This window comes from Xyrauchen texanus, chromosome 33 (genome assembly GCF_025860055.1).
Source record: "Xyrauchen texanus isolate HMW12.3.18 chromosome 33, RBS_HiC_50CHRs, whole genome shotgun sequence".
Taxonomy (NCBI): Eukaryota; Metazoa; Chordata; class Actinopteri; order Cypriniformes; family Catostomidae; genus Xyrauchen; species Xyrauchen texanus.
In genome coordinates, this window is record NC_068308.1 from 17,126,684 (window position 1) to 17,143,151 (window position 16,468).

A 16,468-nucleotide genomic window follows, 5' to 3' on the forward strand; every position below is an offset into this window, starting at 1 on the left:
TGTCTTGATAGGCAGCTTGCTATGTTTTGGAACAGAGCTTGAACTGTGCTTCTCTGACAGTTATGTCTTCTCATAACACTCCTCATTTATCTCTGCGTTACTGTAGTGTTTTCATTAATGTGGATGTACAGTGGCTCCAGACATCCTCTCAATTCCCTCATGACACCATACTGTTTCTGCAACAAAACAGACGCTCAGATAAACCCTCCTCCCTCATTCTCTCTCTCTCTCTCTCTCTCTCTCTCTCTCTATGAGTCACTGTGCCTCTGCATTCCTCCCTTCTCTGAGAGTGTGTTTGGTTGTGTTGCAGTAAAGCAGACCACCAGCCATGCTTTTTACTCCTTCACTCACACTCTGTTTCTGTCTCGCTCTCTCTCTTTCTTTCTCTTTCTGGGAAGAGAGTTTGGGTGCCTGTATTCAGAAGAAGGAAATTAAGGGTCTCTAGGTCAGCACTTGTGACGTTTTGCAAGGTCTTTTACCCCAAAAGGAGAGCTGCAGTCTGTTATTTGCATTTTTCTTGTAATTGCTGACAAAAACTTTCTTAAGCAGTGATGGATATCTCAGAACAGATCAGAATGAGCTTTATAAATATATATACACACTGGCGGCCAAAAGTTTGGAATAATGTACAGATTTTGCTGTTTTGGAAGGAAATTGGTACTTTAATTTACCAATGTGGCATTTAAATGATCACAAAGTATAGTCCGGACATTACTGATGTAAAAAACAGCACCATCACTATTTGAAAAAAGTCATTTTTGATCAAATCTAGACAAGCTTCATTTCCAACAGCCATCACTCCAACAACTCATCCTTGAGTAATCATGCTAAATTGCTAATTTAGTACTAGAAAATCACTTGCCATTATATCAAACACAGACAAAAGATATCTGATTCGTTAAATGAAGCTTAACATGATCTTTTTGAGTTGCCACAGTATTCAATAGACTGGCATGTCTTAAGGTCAATATTAGGTCAAAAATGGCAAAAAACGAAACCGCGTTCTCTAGAAACTCGTCAGTCAATCATTGTTTTGAGGAATGAAGGCTACAATGCTTGAAATTTCCAAAAAACTGAAGATTTCATACAAAGGTGTACACTACAGTCTTCAAAGTCAAAGGACAACTGGCTCTAACAAGGACAGAAAGAGATGTGGAAGGCCAGATGTACAACTAAACAAGAGGTTAAGTACATCAGCGTCTCTAGTTTGAGAAATAGACCCTCTCATGTCCTCAGCTGACAGCTTCATTGAATTCTACCCGCTCAACACCAGTTTCATATACAGCAGTAGAGAGAAGACTCTTTTGAAAAACACTTTTGAAACAGGAAAAACAAAAAGAAAAGGTTAGAGTGGGCAAAGAAATACAGAGATTGGACAACAGATAATTGGAAAAGAGTGTTATGGATCTTAACCCCATAGATCTTTTGTGGGATCAGTTAGACTTTAAGGTGCGCGAGAAGTGCCCGAAAAGACAGCCACATCTATGGCAAGTGCTTCAGGAAATGTGGGGTAAAATGTCACCTGAGTATCTGGACAAACTTACAGCTAGAATAACAAGGATCTGCGGTATGTGCCTAAACTAAAGACTCTGCTAATTAAATTCAGCTGACTCGATACATGTGTTAACGGACTATGATAATGTCCTACTCGGACAACACATTGTTTCCTAGAGCTGGCAGAAAATACTCAAAACAGACACAAGCAGTGTATCTATCAACCACAAATAATATAATATTGAGCAGCAGCAGCCGTTGGAGTTGCATTGAAGTGACGTCACCTCTCCTCTTCGAATGATTGACTAGAGGAGGAGCTGTCGATCAAGAACCAGTTGACCAATAGGGATGAAAAATGCCCCCTGATTTACAGTACATGAAACTCTACTCACACGTTTTTGAAAATCAAGTGCAGAACTTGGTAACATAAGCAAAGAAAAATACAGCGTAAGCATTCCAAAAAATGAAAACATGAGCAAAATTGTCAGAGCACAAAAAACAGTAATATAACCAAGGAAAACATGATTTTGTTTGCAATTCTGATGACTGCTTAAATTTTTCTGTTGTTTATTTTTTTGCAGTATATTTTAAACGTGTTTATATATTTTTGATTCATGCTCTGTGATCTGTGCTTTTTATTTATTTTTGCACTTATTATTTTATATGCGCTCAATATTTTTTGATTCACGCTTATTATTTTTGGATCCGTGACCGCAATACTTTTGACGGGATTTTGATCCCAAAGATCTGCTGCTAATGTTGTCATGCCAGATACAACAGATTTTTGAATCGGTTAATTGAAATAACATTGTATATATTCAATATATCGCCAAGCCCTAACCTGCAGACATGCAATGGGAGAGGGAGAGAGATAGAAAAAGAAATGAAAAAACGAGATTTGTCAGAGCTCCGAGGGGGTTTAGATGAGACCATAATGTCAGACTCGATCCAGCTCGGACCAAACTGCCTCTAACTTATATGCTTTTGCTTTACGTTTATTTTCTAGGCAAAACAGAGTGAACCAAGACTGAGAGAGAGACAGCATTCTGCGAGCTCCCAAGAGTCAAATGCTCCCTCTGAAGCTCTGAAGATGGAAGAAGAGGCGAAGGCCACCACACCAGGCCTACAGAGACAAGACTCAGCTCAGCGCAGCATCAAAGGCATTCTGAAGATGAGCCGCTCCACCAGCCTGGACACAGAACCCGATGAACCGGAGAGGAACATGACTCCTACCACCAAAACCAATGAGGATTTTAGTGTTTTTGATGGAAATGAGGAGGAGGAGGAGGATACAGAGGGGAGGAGGCTGCTGAGAGAGGAAAGCAGCTCAAGTGAGACTCCTCGCACACCATCCCCAGATTCTGTGGACAAAACTCCCTCCGTCTCCCAATCTGAAGAGGGGGAGGAGTTGGACAGCTTGGATTGGAGCATGAGCTCCTCTCTAAAAGAAAGGTATGATGGGAGACATTTACTTTACAAAATTATTATCTTTTAAGATCTATATAGTCTAGTTATTGAAATGTAATTTTGAATGGTGGTTGTTGGTGGATGCTTCAATATTTTTAGTTGGGTGGGTGGAGAAGAGGCTGGGAATGGGATCAGGAAACAACACAGACCAGATTTGAACCTGTATCTCCAACATGAGCACCAAGGCTCTGCATGTATGGAGTATATGCGCTAACCGCTAGGCCATAGTTCTGCTTAAGCTTTTAACCTTCATTCAGAATGCTATCCCAGCAGTGAATGAATCCAGAGCATTAGAGGAATATTTGTAATAATGCTGACACAATCTAAACACAGAAATGCCTTAAGTGTAAAGTGCACTGTATCTGTCTGTCTCTATAGCACTTTCCCTCTCTGTTTGGCAGGCTGGCAGAGTTTAAGGGTGGTGATGATGACTGGCAGAAGAAGAATAAAGCCACCAATGTGGTCCAGACGCCCCTGGCTGACCGCTACTCCAAGCTGCAGGAAAGTGAGAATACCTGGAAGAAGAAGGTACCCACATACATGCACACCAAAATACATTCATATCAACAATGGGCTAAATTGGAACTCTCATTAAAAATGTCACGGTACACTTTTGTTCTTTGTGTGTAAAAAGGAACCGGTTTGGGGTTAATGTAGTGTCAGCCTTGTTTGACTGTAGGGTGGAGACTGTATGAAACAATGGTCTTGTGGTAGAAGCTCTCCTGAGGAGAGGAGCTGTTCATGGGATGGAGATTCCACTGGGCGGGTGGGGTTGGAAGAGTTTGTTTCCAGTGCTGAATCGGCAAGTTACCCTGCTGGGCCCTCCTGCCGAGAGAGGGGTTTGGGCAAGGATAGAGGATTTACATAAGCTTTACTGATTCTTGAAACCCAATCAGCATTTCCAGTTACATGCCTGCATAGTCACACCCAAACAAAAATATGGTCAGCTGTGCTCTCTCTCTGGCTTTTAACTTGAGCTATTGATTTTCAAATTCTCATTCACTTTCATACATAAGAGGCAAAAGAAAACACACAGCTGTTCTGTGATCTGGTCTCCCAATTTAATGAACAATGTCCTATGAATAATTTCATTAGACACACACTCTTGTAATCTCTTGTTTCTTTCCACAAATCCTCACCCACATCCCTCTTTCAGCCTGCTTTAAATAAATAACTATATATTTGTTATTATAAATAAGTATAAATTAAGTTTGTTTCATCTATGTTATTAAAATTCTGAAAATGGCAAAGATCTTGCAGGTAACGCAGCCTCTGGTGTTAGCCAGAGTCTTGGTCCCTCTCAAGGATTCTTTTTCATCTATATGGCTTATTAGAGAGTTTTTCCTTGCCACTGTTGCCATTGTCTTGCACACTGGGCACTTATTTTCCTTTTTTTTTCTATATATTTCCTGGTAATCTGCTTTGGAACAAAATCTTTTTAAGAAGTGCTTTACAGATAAAACTGAAACGGTCTCTTAAATAGTTCAGCAAAAATGAAAATTCTGACTTTATTTACTCATAGTTGTCACTATGAACCATCTCTGTATGTAAAAAGCTGTGTTAAGATTCTTCAAAAATTCTATTTTTGTGCTCCATAGAGAAAAGTATCAGCATACAAATTTGGAACAGTATAAGGGTATATAATAACAGAATTTTCATTTTTGTGTCAACTGTTTATTTCAATACCACTCGCATTAACTGGATAGTTCACCCCAAAATTTAAATGTATTTACGTAATCCCAGATGTGTATGCCTTTCTTTTGCAGAACACAAATTAAGATTTTTAGAAGAATATCTCAGCTCTGTAGCTCCATACAATGCAAGTGAATGGTGACCAGACCTTTGAAGCTCCAAAAAACACATAAAGGCCACATAAATGTAATCAATTTGACTCCAGTGGTTAAATCTATGTCTTCAGAAGCGGTATGATAAGTGTGGGCGAGAAGATCAATATTTACATCCTTTTTTACGATATATCTCTACTTTTACTTTTAAAATGTGAACCTGAAAGTGGAGATCATATTGCTTCTGAAGACATGGATTTAACCACTGGAGTCTTGGATAGGTCTTGGCTGATTTTTGGAGCTTCAAAGGTCTGGTCACCATTCACTTGCATTGTATGGGCCGACAGAGCTGAAATATTCTTCTAGAAATCTTTGTGTTCAGCAAAAGAAAGAAAGCCAGACATCTGGGATGGCATGAGGGTGAGTAAATTATGAGAGAATACATTTTTGGGTGAACTATCCCTTTAAGATCATCTTAACACTTTTAATAAATTAATACACCTCAGTCTACAGTATTCCTGAAAACAAGACAAGGTTTTTCCTGCTACTTAGCACTACTAAATAAGAATTAGTGTGTCTCGTATTAAAAGGAATTAATCCCAAATCTAGTCCCATTTTGAGAAGCAAATACCCCCACTCCACCCCCATTAATCAGTGTTGCAGAAAAACATACTTATCCCAAATTTCTCTGAATAATCTTCCATTGGTCTGGGCTTCATGCTGAGGCAATCACTGTCTGTCTGGCTGAAGATCAGGAACTGAGCAGTATGATTGGTCAGTGAGGTTAGGACTGACCTGACTCCTTCCCAATTCCTCAACTTTAGAAAATTCAGGAGACAACACATGTTTTTGTCATCATGATGCTAACATATCCCAAATGAAGTTTCTTATGGGACATCTGTTGGATCTATCGATTATTGTGACATGTTGACAGTTGTAAAAATGCTCTGGTATGGTTAAACCACAGAATGTAGAGTTAAGAGCCAATAACAAACGTGAGCATTGGCAGATTTAGGCATGGGCGTCATGGGCAGCTTGCACGGTAATCGTGTAATGTGACCAGAAATACTGCTCAACAGAGAAGAAATATCTTTATAGTTGTGAGAAGACGGGTAATGAGATCTGCTTTAGATTCTGTTTCTCAATACTCAACATAAACCAGAGCAGATGTTGTCCCGCTGTGGGCCTAAAAAGAAAGAATTGAAAAGAAAAAATGCAGTCCTTCGGTTGTAAGGGGTGCTTGTTTAAAACACCCTATCCCACTTATAACTGCTTCTTGTTAGCCAAGCCACACTAAGCCACAACCTGTGATAAGTACCAGTGCTAAGATACAGACCCTTGTCTCGTTCAGCATTAGTCAATACTACCGCCTGAAAGATTTTTCCAATAATTCCCTTTACACCAAATGGAGCACAGAGATGAAAGCTACAGTCTTCTGGAGTCTTGAGCTCTCCCACTGAACAATGCTTTGCATGCTCAATAAGACTAAATAGTTTGTTCATTTTGTCAGATGATGAGGCCTAATGATGCATCACCACTGTGGAGGATTGTCTCTAGGATTACCGTGTTGCTCCTTTTCAGATAAATAAAATGACAGAGACAATAACCTAGACACAGAAGATTTGAAACACATTTCCTCACATTCCACGATGTGTCTCGCTCAAGAATGTCATGTTTTTAGATGCCTTGTCAAGTAAGAAATTAAACATTTAAAAATCATTATGAGGCACCTGTGCTGTTTTATTTGTTAGATTGCAACTTATTTTAAAAAAATTTGCACAAGAATGTGCAGTTCTGAATAAATTTTTGTGTCCATCTGCAGTGTTTTTCAATTGTTTAAAATGCGCTAGATGAACATCTTTGACTGTTGTGTCGTGCTGTTTTCAGCATCTCAAGCATGAGCCCACCGGTTTAGAAATGCTGTGTCAAGGTAAAAAGTAAACTTTGGAAATGCATTATGTGACACATGTATTCTATTTATTGCACTGCACCTAGCTTTTTTTTTTATTGCAAGATGATGTTCGGTCTAAATGGCCTCAAAAACAGATTCCTATGCCACACAAAAAGTGCTCCAGTTGGGAGAATTGACTCACAGTTGATTTTATTTGTGTTTGATTTTAGCATGTTGCCAAGCTTACAAAGTGATACTCTAATAAGCATAAAAATACAAAGCACGCACACAATTAGTGGGTAAAATGTCAATTAGACTGAAATATTTTTATTTATTATTGAATGAATTATGTTCATTTAAAATCAACATTTCCATCTTGACGTTTGTTTGTTAATGAGTTTGTTGATGTGCATTCTGTAATTGATTTCTTGGTGAAGGACACATTCAATGCTGTCTAAAGATTTGGCAAAAATAATTTATCTTACCTTCATTAAGTTGCCCTCCTTTTGGAACATCAAATGCTCCAGAATGAGAATGTCCCTCCCCTACTGGCTATTTAAAAAAAAGAAAAAAAAAGAAAAAAAGGATTAGCTCTTTGATATGTTCCACTCTAACTTCCTGTTGAGACCAGAATACTGTACTTTTCAAGCAATTTCATGGGGTCTTTAAAATGCTGCCTCCATAGGCAGCTCACTAGGTTTTGGAACAGATCATCTATTTCCCTCTATCTTTCCCTCTGTCTGTTGCTCTCTTTTGCTTTTGATCTTTTTTATTTCTCACACTTTACTTACTGGAGGGGCATTTGGTAAGTGTCAGCTCAGCTAAAACAGAGCCCTATAAAAACACAAGATGTAATTACATTTTATTGGAAACCTGCTTACGAATCATAACAATGACATCAGCCCAGTCTTTCTTTTTCACTCTCTCTCAATCTCTCTTTCTCTGTTCTATTCCCCTGGAGGGGCTCATAGCTTTGCACCTCCTCACTCATGAGTCTGTCATCCACTGAGACCATTTAATCATTCCTCTGAACCTCTGTGCCTCACTGCTGAACCGTCATTGACTCGCATGATGAACGGTTTGTTTGGGGAGCGCAAGCTGTGTTGGCTAGGTGATTTTTATTTGAGTTCAGTTTTTTTTTTGAGACATTGGTTTTGAGATGCTATCTTGCACTGTCTATTCCAATTTCTCTTTTTCTGCCCTGATATATATCCCGGTTGAATCTCACGAAAACGGTCAAGAAATGTCGGGGGCATGATTCTCCCCAAAATCAAAAGCAAGAAATTAGAAATGTTTTTTTCCCATAGAAAATTGGGCCAATTTTAAGACTATTACAATATTTTGTATTGTGACATTAATTTTATGACAATTAAAGGAACATGTCATTATTTAATCATTTCGATATTTTAATTCACATGATTTGTGGCAATGTCCTCTGAATACCAGGCATAATAGCTCTGATACAACATGGGGTGCCATCTTGATTGTTTTGTGTTGAATGGATCACATGACTTTGTTACATGACAAAAAATACGTCACCGTTTTATAAATAAAAAATAGCATGTATCTATAATATGTTATATAACTAAAGCATGTTAGTTTACATGTTAAATGAACTACTAAATGAAAAATAACATCAGCTGTGTGAGCTTTTAAAGTAATGTCCTATGATTATTAACAGTTAACATATACTGTAGGTGTGCGACAGTGAGGCCAGACTGCTCCTGTCTGTAACTTTTAACTCCGTGCTTCTCAACTGGTTTTGCTTCAGGACAGATTTTACATTGGACATCAAGTGGCGACCTGCCATAGATTAAACGTAACCTGTATTTAATGTATCTTGGTTTGCATTTCCTTTTATGTTGCATATTTTGTTCATGGTTTTCCAGTACAAGGACATGCATCAAGTGACATTATTTTTGTTGTTGATGTCAACGTTTGACTTTCAGAACACAACTGAATAACACAGACTGCATGACTATGATAAATGATTACTGCAAGAGTTAGATTGACATACAGGCACGAAGGGACTTCAACATTTCTAAATTGCACAAATAATAAATACATATACATATTTGTCTCTGGCTTGCTTTTGCTCGCATGTCAATGATTACTCCTCCGTGTGTCAATGATGCCGAGATCTACTTTTTTATTTAATTTAATTGCCGAGAAGATTTACCTGCAAAATTAGTAGCACCAAACATCACAATCAGCCTCAAGAATGGACACAGAGTAGCCGTATAACACTTTTCCTTGAGCAGAATATTGCACTGAACTATTGTTCAAAGCGGAAAGCCAGATAGAAATAGCGCACTCGCGTGCATGGTTGCCAGATTGCACAAAATAAGTATAACATTAAGCGGAATATTTCCAATTTAGTATAAAAGTATAAATCTCAAACTGGGTGTGATGCGTCTCTTATCTGCAACCATGAGCATGTTAAATGCTTGTGGAGACCCGTTATGTCCCAATGCAAGTTAACTGAAATATCCAATGAAAAATAAAATGCTTTTACGATAAATGAGCCTGATAAATGAGGCAGTAAATTGCCCCATGTCTGCTTTAGCTGTTTGCGAGATTATCATTAAATCTGCCTTGGCAGTCCTAAATAGTCTTATCACTTGGGTGGCCGCCGAAATATCTTCAATGGGACAACCATGGCATTGCTCTTTCCCTGCTGTCTGCGACCCAGTCCGAATAAATCAGTTGAGAAACACTGCTTTAACTCACACACACACACTCATGTCAGACCCCATCGCCTCGCTTCTCTCTGACATTTTCTTCGCTGCGTGTGTGTGTGAGACGCAAGTTGACGAGTCTGACAGGCAGACAAGGAGGAAAGGAGATGCGCATGCGCATGTGAGATTCTCCGTCCAGTTGCATTTTTTTTTTTTACGATACTGTAGATAAGCTAATGTACATGGTATGATAACCGTCAATTTTCAAACCGTGGTATACCGTGAATCCGGTATACCGCTGCAACCCTACTGTTGACACTACAATGCGAAGACAGCATTTTCAAATGTATCCACTTGGAAGAGCATTTTGGATGGAAGGCCAAAACATAGCAATTTTCAAACAAAATTGTATGGCCTAAGAAAACATTGGGAATTTGGGGGGAAATTCCATTAATTTTCATGAAAATAATGTCACAATGCAAAATAACAAAATGCCTTTATTTTATTTATGCAAAATATAATTTTTCTTCGTGAAATTCACCCAACCTTGCTTAAAATGACCTTTCAACCTCTGTCTTTACCCTCTGTTTCCTCCCTTCTTCACTTCAGGCACTTGCCCTATCTCCTCTGCTTTCCCTCTCTGCCTCACCATAGTTTGTAGTCTTCCAATCCCAGGTGAGTAACACTGCACTTTATTTCTGTGGTTGTGTTTTTCTATTTTTTATGCATTATAGGTATTTATTGTCTCTATTGCTCCTTATATCTGCTGTTACTGACTGTTTGTATTTCCCATAAGAGCAGCCTTTAGTTTTGTTTGAAATAATTAATGCATTAATGCTGGGCTATGGTATGAGATTTATTGTTCCAAGGTAAATTGGCAGATCTCCAAGACTGTCAGTATATTATTAGGGCTGTCAATTTAATTAGTACATTTTGTACAAGTAATTAAACAATAAGTTCAATAAGTCCATTCAAGAAAGAAATACCACCTAAATGCAAATGCATTTGCCATTAACACTGGACATGTTCTTGCATTCAAAACAGCTGGATGGAACATAACTGAAGGGAGCAGATTGCGATAGTCTTGAAGTGCTGTTTAGAAAGTCAAACTATTTCTAACTTGACACAGGGTTTTAAAATGATGAAAAACAGCATGTCTGACTTATGTACATAGATAAACAATAAAAAAAGCTGCATACCTTTGACAAACTTGATTGCAAAATAGTTTGCTGTGGACTGTAGGCCAGTGATAGACGTATGTTTAATGACATGGAAATAGATCAAACTATGTAGATATTGTCTTATATTTATTAGATTATTGATTTATAATCTAATATTTGTAATATCTATTCAATGCTTTATTCGTCTGCCAGAATAATGTCTTTGAATTTTATTTGAGGGTCTTTCTCACCAAAAATAAATATGATTTGCAATGCAATGTAAATGTATTTTAATGTGATAAATTTTTTTGTATCGACTTGATAGATATAACAAAAAATCAGGGTTCTGAATAAGACAATGTTTTTTTAGCTGTGCCATACACAGAGTTCCTAGGAAATATGTTTTTCCTGTGAGGCTTTTGGGCAAGTATTGTACCTCCTTCCTCCCGAAGCACCAGGAATTTCCCTGTAATGATTTGCTTTAGCTTTATGGCTTCTGGCACATTTGTATGCGCACAAGTGTGTGTGTGCATATGTGTGCACGTTCAAATTCCTGTCGAAGGGACTGGGAGCTTGTCAGATATTATTTATCAACATGGCTCAGAATATTAAATCCTGGAATTTAAAGGGCCTTTTTTTCTACTCTGGCATAGAAAGGGACACCTGCGATGACCACATGTTCTAGATGTGGGGAGAGGGTAAGCAGTGTTGCCCTTAAGCCTTCAGTTTAGTAACTCAGTCTTGAGGGTCCATTCTCAGTCACACTGAGTGACAGGCTCCAATAACTGATTAGCTGTGTTTTTATACTCCATATTTATGAAGTGTCTAGATTCATAATGTGAGAGTGGTGATGACTGACAACTGATTTCACTTCAACACTTCATAGTGCTGATTTTCTTGAGGGTGATCAGATTATATTTTAATTCTTAGAATGCTTTTTGCAGATAATTTTTAGACATGGCATGGTGGTTGGTGTTGAAATGTTGAGCTGTGGTGACCGTGCAACAACACGTGTTTGATTCTGTCTCTCAATATTTCACATTCCTGTTTCCCCCTTCTTCCCATCTTATCCTGTCCTTAATCTAGTCATGTAGGAGGTTTAAACAATCATTGTTTTTGCAATACCTTTTGGTATTCTGTTCTGTTTTTTTGCACACAAAACACTGCACAACTGCACTATGCACCATGTAATCTGAAGATACAACTTCATATTGCACTTAAGTTGTGTCTAACCTACATTTCGAAGCTGTGCGATGAAAAACCTGCATCTCCACTTTTGGCATTTTTTACCATAGATGTAATGCGCAAAATGACCACTTCCTACTGTTTGGATCGTGCATCAAAATGACCAATGAAAAGATGTTTAATCAGGCTGTCTGTTTAACAAGTATCTTGCAAGATTGTTTATGAGAGAGTTTTTCCATGCTCTTGAAAATCGTGTTTTTGGAGATACGTGTTTTTCATCAGACAGCGACGATTTAAATGTCTATTGCAATTTATCCACATGCAGACTCCAGTCTTTCTCATTAAAATTCCCCCCAGAACATGTCAGCTAAATCGAATAACTGTTTTCCTGTTGAATATATCCAGGCATTTTTGGGCCTGTAAATTCCCTGGAAAGGTATTTGTAAATGTGTGTCAACACCATGAAATTTACAATGAACTGAATGGGACCGCATAAGCAAGACAAAGATAAATGTATCTGCGTTTGCCAAGTGGACTGCAGACCATTTAGCCAAGGCTGTAAAATGGACCAGTGTTCATACGAAGAATTATTATTAATTATTAATGTAACATGTCTCTGCTGAATCAATCAGGGAACAGATTCTTTTTTATATTATACATCCATGGTCATTTATTTCAGTGGCAGAATGTAGTTGCAAGAGCAAGATTTCCATAAATCTTAAACCTGTCGACATGCAGAGCTTTCAGTGTTTGACTTTGATAAGTGTGCTATATTGGTTTCTCACAGTTGAAAGCTCAGCTGGATGCTGCTAACCTCTGTTGTTTGAATTAAAAGTTTGTTTCAAGCCTGTATAATCTGCTAAAATTGTAGTCGAGTTTGATAGAAATGTCAAATGCGAACTCAATGCTAATGTCCAATAGAGCAGAGGAGAGAGTTCCCTCTTGTAAGGCACAAACTCATACAGCATGATCTGAACTTGTTGTCAATATCTCTTTCAGAGTGGAATGGCTTAATACCAAACAATTCATGTTTTTTTTTAATCTTTTCTCTTTAGAAGTCTTCTGCAGATGTAGAACCAAAGATGTCGCTAGCTGAGCGGATGAAGATTTTGCAGGAGAAAGAGGAACAATGGAAGTCTAGAGGCAAAGGAGCTTCTAATGACTCCACACAGTTCTCTGTGGCTGGACGAATGGCTAAGAGAGGTGGGACCAGAAATTATTTGCCTGGATTCTGGGTTATTTTAGTTTTGAATTTTCAGTTGAGCTTTTATTTTAGTTGATTTTCTAGTTGTCATTCCAGTTTAATTTAGTTGTCGTTACTTTTTTCACTGTATGACTGTTTTGTATTTTAAGTGTGCTAGAGTTAATATGCTAATGCATTAAGTGATTTTTGCCTCGTACAGAGAGGTGAACCATTTCACTGGACAATGGAAGTGGGTGTAGCTATCTAAAATAAATGTTTGCATATGTTTTAAGCAGACTATTGGGTTTTAGTGTCCATCATGTGGTTGTTGGCAGTGATAAAGCTTCTGTGGAATGTTTTTTTGTTGACATATGTTTCCCATTAGGCTTAGTGTCACCTAACAGAGAGGATGCCCCCATCATCCTCAGCAAGAAGGCCATTATCAGCACACCAGTCAAACCATTAGAAGGTACCCATCTTCTGTAATCCTGTTTGAATACTCATGGGGTGTTAACTCTGAGAGTAATTTGCAGTGACAAAACGGGTTGGTAATATGAGGCAATATGAGCAACAGATAACATTGGCAAAGCAACACAGTTGAGTTTTCATTTGAGTTCAGATTAGTTCAGTTTATGCAAATAAGTAGTGACACAATGTAATAACAACCAGTAGGAGTGCAGACAGTGGAGCTCATGTGATCGGTTGGACAGATACGGTAGTTTAGTAAGAGGTCTACTCACAGCATAGTAGTAGAGCAACTATGCAACCCCCTGCAATTTAATCAGTGTCAGTGTAAATGCCCTTTTACATGTCACATTGACATGTACGAGAAATTGCACAAGAAATTTAGGATATTAATTAGAATTTAACTTGATTGCCGTAACCAGATTACACCAATAATCTGGTTTCTTCAATTCTGAAAAAACTGCAGACATATGCCCAGTGTTGGGTAAGTTAATTAAAAATAAGAAAAAAATAAGAATGACAAATTATTTCTCAAAAAATGTAATCAGATTACTTTACTAATTACTTCAATGGAAAATTAATCACATTACTTGTTTATTGTTATAAGTTACTTTCTAAAACACTTTTCCACACTTCAAATTCAAAATAGTGTCTATATTTCTTGTTCATTGTTCATTTCTTGTACACACAAGTCATACATTCAGCACCTCACATTTCTCCTTCACAGTGACTCATTACAGGGCCATAGTTCATGTATTCTACATAAATAGTATATTAGAAATAAGCATAACCCTATAATGTACTTACAATTATTTAAATTAAATGAAAGTCAGTAACTGTAATCTGATTACAAAAATGTAATGCATTACACTATTTGTTTTTTTTTTATACAAAAAGTAATTATATTACAGTAAGTAATTACTTTGAAGTTGGATTACACCCAACACTGCAGCATTTCTGTATTAATCAGAATTCTGCAAAAGTAAACACCTAAATCAGAATATCCAGCGTAACCGAATATTAATTTAAATCTGTGCATGTCTGAACAAAGATCATTCTTGGTGATATTAGATACAGACAGTTTTGAAAATGTGAGCTATTAAAGAAACACAGTTTTGGAACAAGGAAGATGATTTTACAGACATAAAAAGAAATGTAATGGCCTGTCTCTGTAACAGTTTTATGACCTGAACTCCTGGGCAAAACAAAATGGGCCAATCCCAAAATGGCAAAACATTAAGCTTTTAATGCTCTTATCCACAAGTCATTGGTCAGGAAATTAGCAATAATTGAATAAAGAGATAAAGTATCTAATATGGGGTAGTTTTCCCCTTTGATTTCTTTAAATGTTTAAGCCTTGTGGGTAAACCAGCAGACAGCTTTTTACAGAAAGAAGAGTCAATGTTTCACTCAATGTTGATGGCTTCAAACAGTTGATGAGTAGTTCAAAAATGTTCCCCATTAAAATTTGGACTCTGACCAGGCCAGAACATGAGCCTGATGGTCTTGTTCTCAAGCCACTTCTTGGTGGTCTTTACAGTGTGTGTATTGTCTTGTAAAAAAAAAAAAAAAAAACATCTCAACATTCCTCTTTAGAAAACATCTTTTCAGTTGTGGGAAGAAAGCATTTCTGCAATATTCTCCTGAAATCCAAAGCATAAATTGACTTTTCACAGTGAAGCAGCTCACCAGTACCAGCAGCTGAAAAGGCTCCCCACACCATGACACCTTGTCCTCCATGCTTCACTGTGGTAGAGATGCATTCACTATTATATTTCTCACCAGATCTTCGAAAATACCTCTCTGGAGCATTACCATGCAAATCGTGATTCATTACTCCACACAACTCAGCTGAACCACTCTGAATAAAAATTTCCATATTCTACTGAGACAGACCGTTTTTGTAGCCTTTTTTTCCTGTCTTTGAGAACCATACATTTCAGCATGTGGTCATCCCTGCATGAAGAGGCTTTGGGCCTTCCATATCCTTTCTTTCTGGCAACGTCTCCTGTTGTTTCAAAGCATTGACATATCCTTTTAATATTTGATTGAGAAATAGGGATCTTCTCTGCCTTTATGGTCTTGTAAACTTCAGAATATCTACAGTTGACCTGATGGAGACCAGCTATGAGGTTTCTGACAGCAGCCCCTGCATGATATTTTGCTTTTTTTGGAGCAAATTAACTCACTCCTTTACCGTGGGACTCACAACACTGCATATTGTAGATCTCTCCCTGCTCTATCACTCCTGGTTCCATTTATTAGCTTGTTAGCAGGACTTTGATGGGCATCAGGTATGGCAAATCACCAACTAATTACTAATCTTTTATGGAAAAAAAAACATTCCAGAAATATTTGTGGACGATTTTGTACACCCAGACATGTGTTAGTTTTCATTTTAAATCAAACATTTTAATCATTATCATGATTTTACCTTTGCATACAAGAAGTGTGCAATTTAACGGTGACTATTTAAGTGAATTTCCCTGTTTCCAGCTTTTCCCAGTTCACTGCAGAATAAGTTAATGAGCAAATGGTGGCACTGAAGTGCACCAGGAGTGCATTTGTTTAATCATGCTAATTTCATGACCAATTAATTTTTGAAGACCATTAAAATCTTTTTTAAATGGCTTTGCCATTTTGGGCTTGACCCATTTATCTATTTATTTTTGCCCAGGAGTGTACATTTTACAATTCATTGTGTGCTGTTGTGTTATTGTTAAGAACATGAAGGAGAATTAATGGGGTGGCTAATTTACCGTGCAAACTAAAACTATAATGAAATGCAGCATTATAAAATAGCGAGAGCATCTTCAGTATTTCCACAAAAGAATTGCTGGAAAAGAATGTCTTAGATTTTATCTGAATATGTGGTTTACATGGATATAGGAATACTCAAATAGATTTGAAGCATGAAAACATCTTTTTCAAAATAAAAAATTGAACAGAAAATGGACCTTAATCAGAAAATGATGTACACATAAAAATGGTCATTGATGTTTTGTCAGTTCAGTTGAGTGTGTCCATGTTTCATGTTGAAATGTCTCTCTCTGACAGAAATCTCCACCTGTCCTGATGCTGAGGGAGACAAAAGACTTGACAAATTGGAGTCCTTCTTGGATAGACTTCATAATAAAGGTGATTTGTATGATTAAAGTTCT

The 16,468-nt window shown here is 37.5% G+C and overlaps 1 protein-coding gene across 4 annotated transcripts in view; it reads left to right on the forward strand.

Annotated features, from left to right (window-relative positions):
- The window catches only part of LOC127626654 (supervillin-like), a 77,346-nt gene that overhangs the window by 48,124 nt on the left and 12,754 nt on the right, over window positions 1–16,468 (forward strand). For all 4 annotated transcript variants that reach the window (XM_052102636.1, XM_052102633.1, XM_052102634.1 and 1 more), the window contains exons 7-11: window positions 2,501–2,946; window positions 3,363–3,489; window positions 12,715–12,862; window positions 13,228–13,311; window positions 16,365–16,445. In XM_052102636.1, the coding sequence (XP_051958596.1) occupies window positions 2,501–2,946; window positions 3,363–3,489; window positions 12,715–12,862; window positions 13,228–13,311; window positions 16,365–16,445 (886 nt within the window). The remainder of the gene's footprint in view (window positions 1–2,500; window positions 2,947–3,362; window positions 3,490–12,714; window positions 12,863–13,227; window positions 13,312–16,364; window positions 16,446–16,468) is intronic.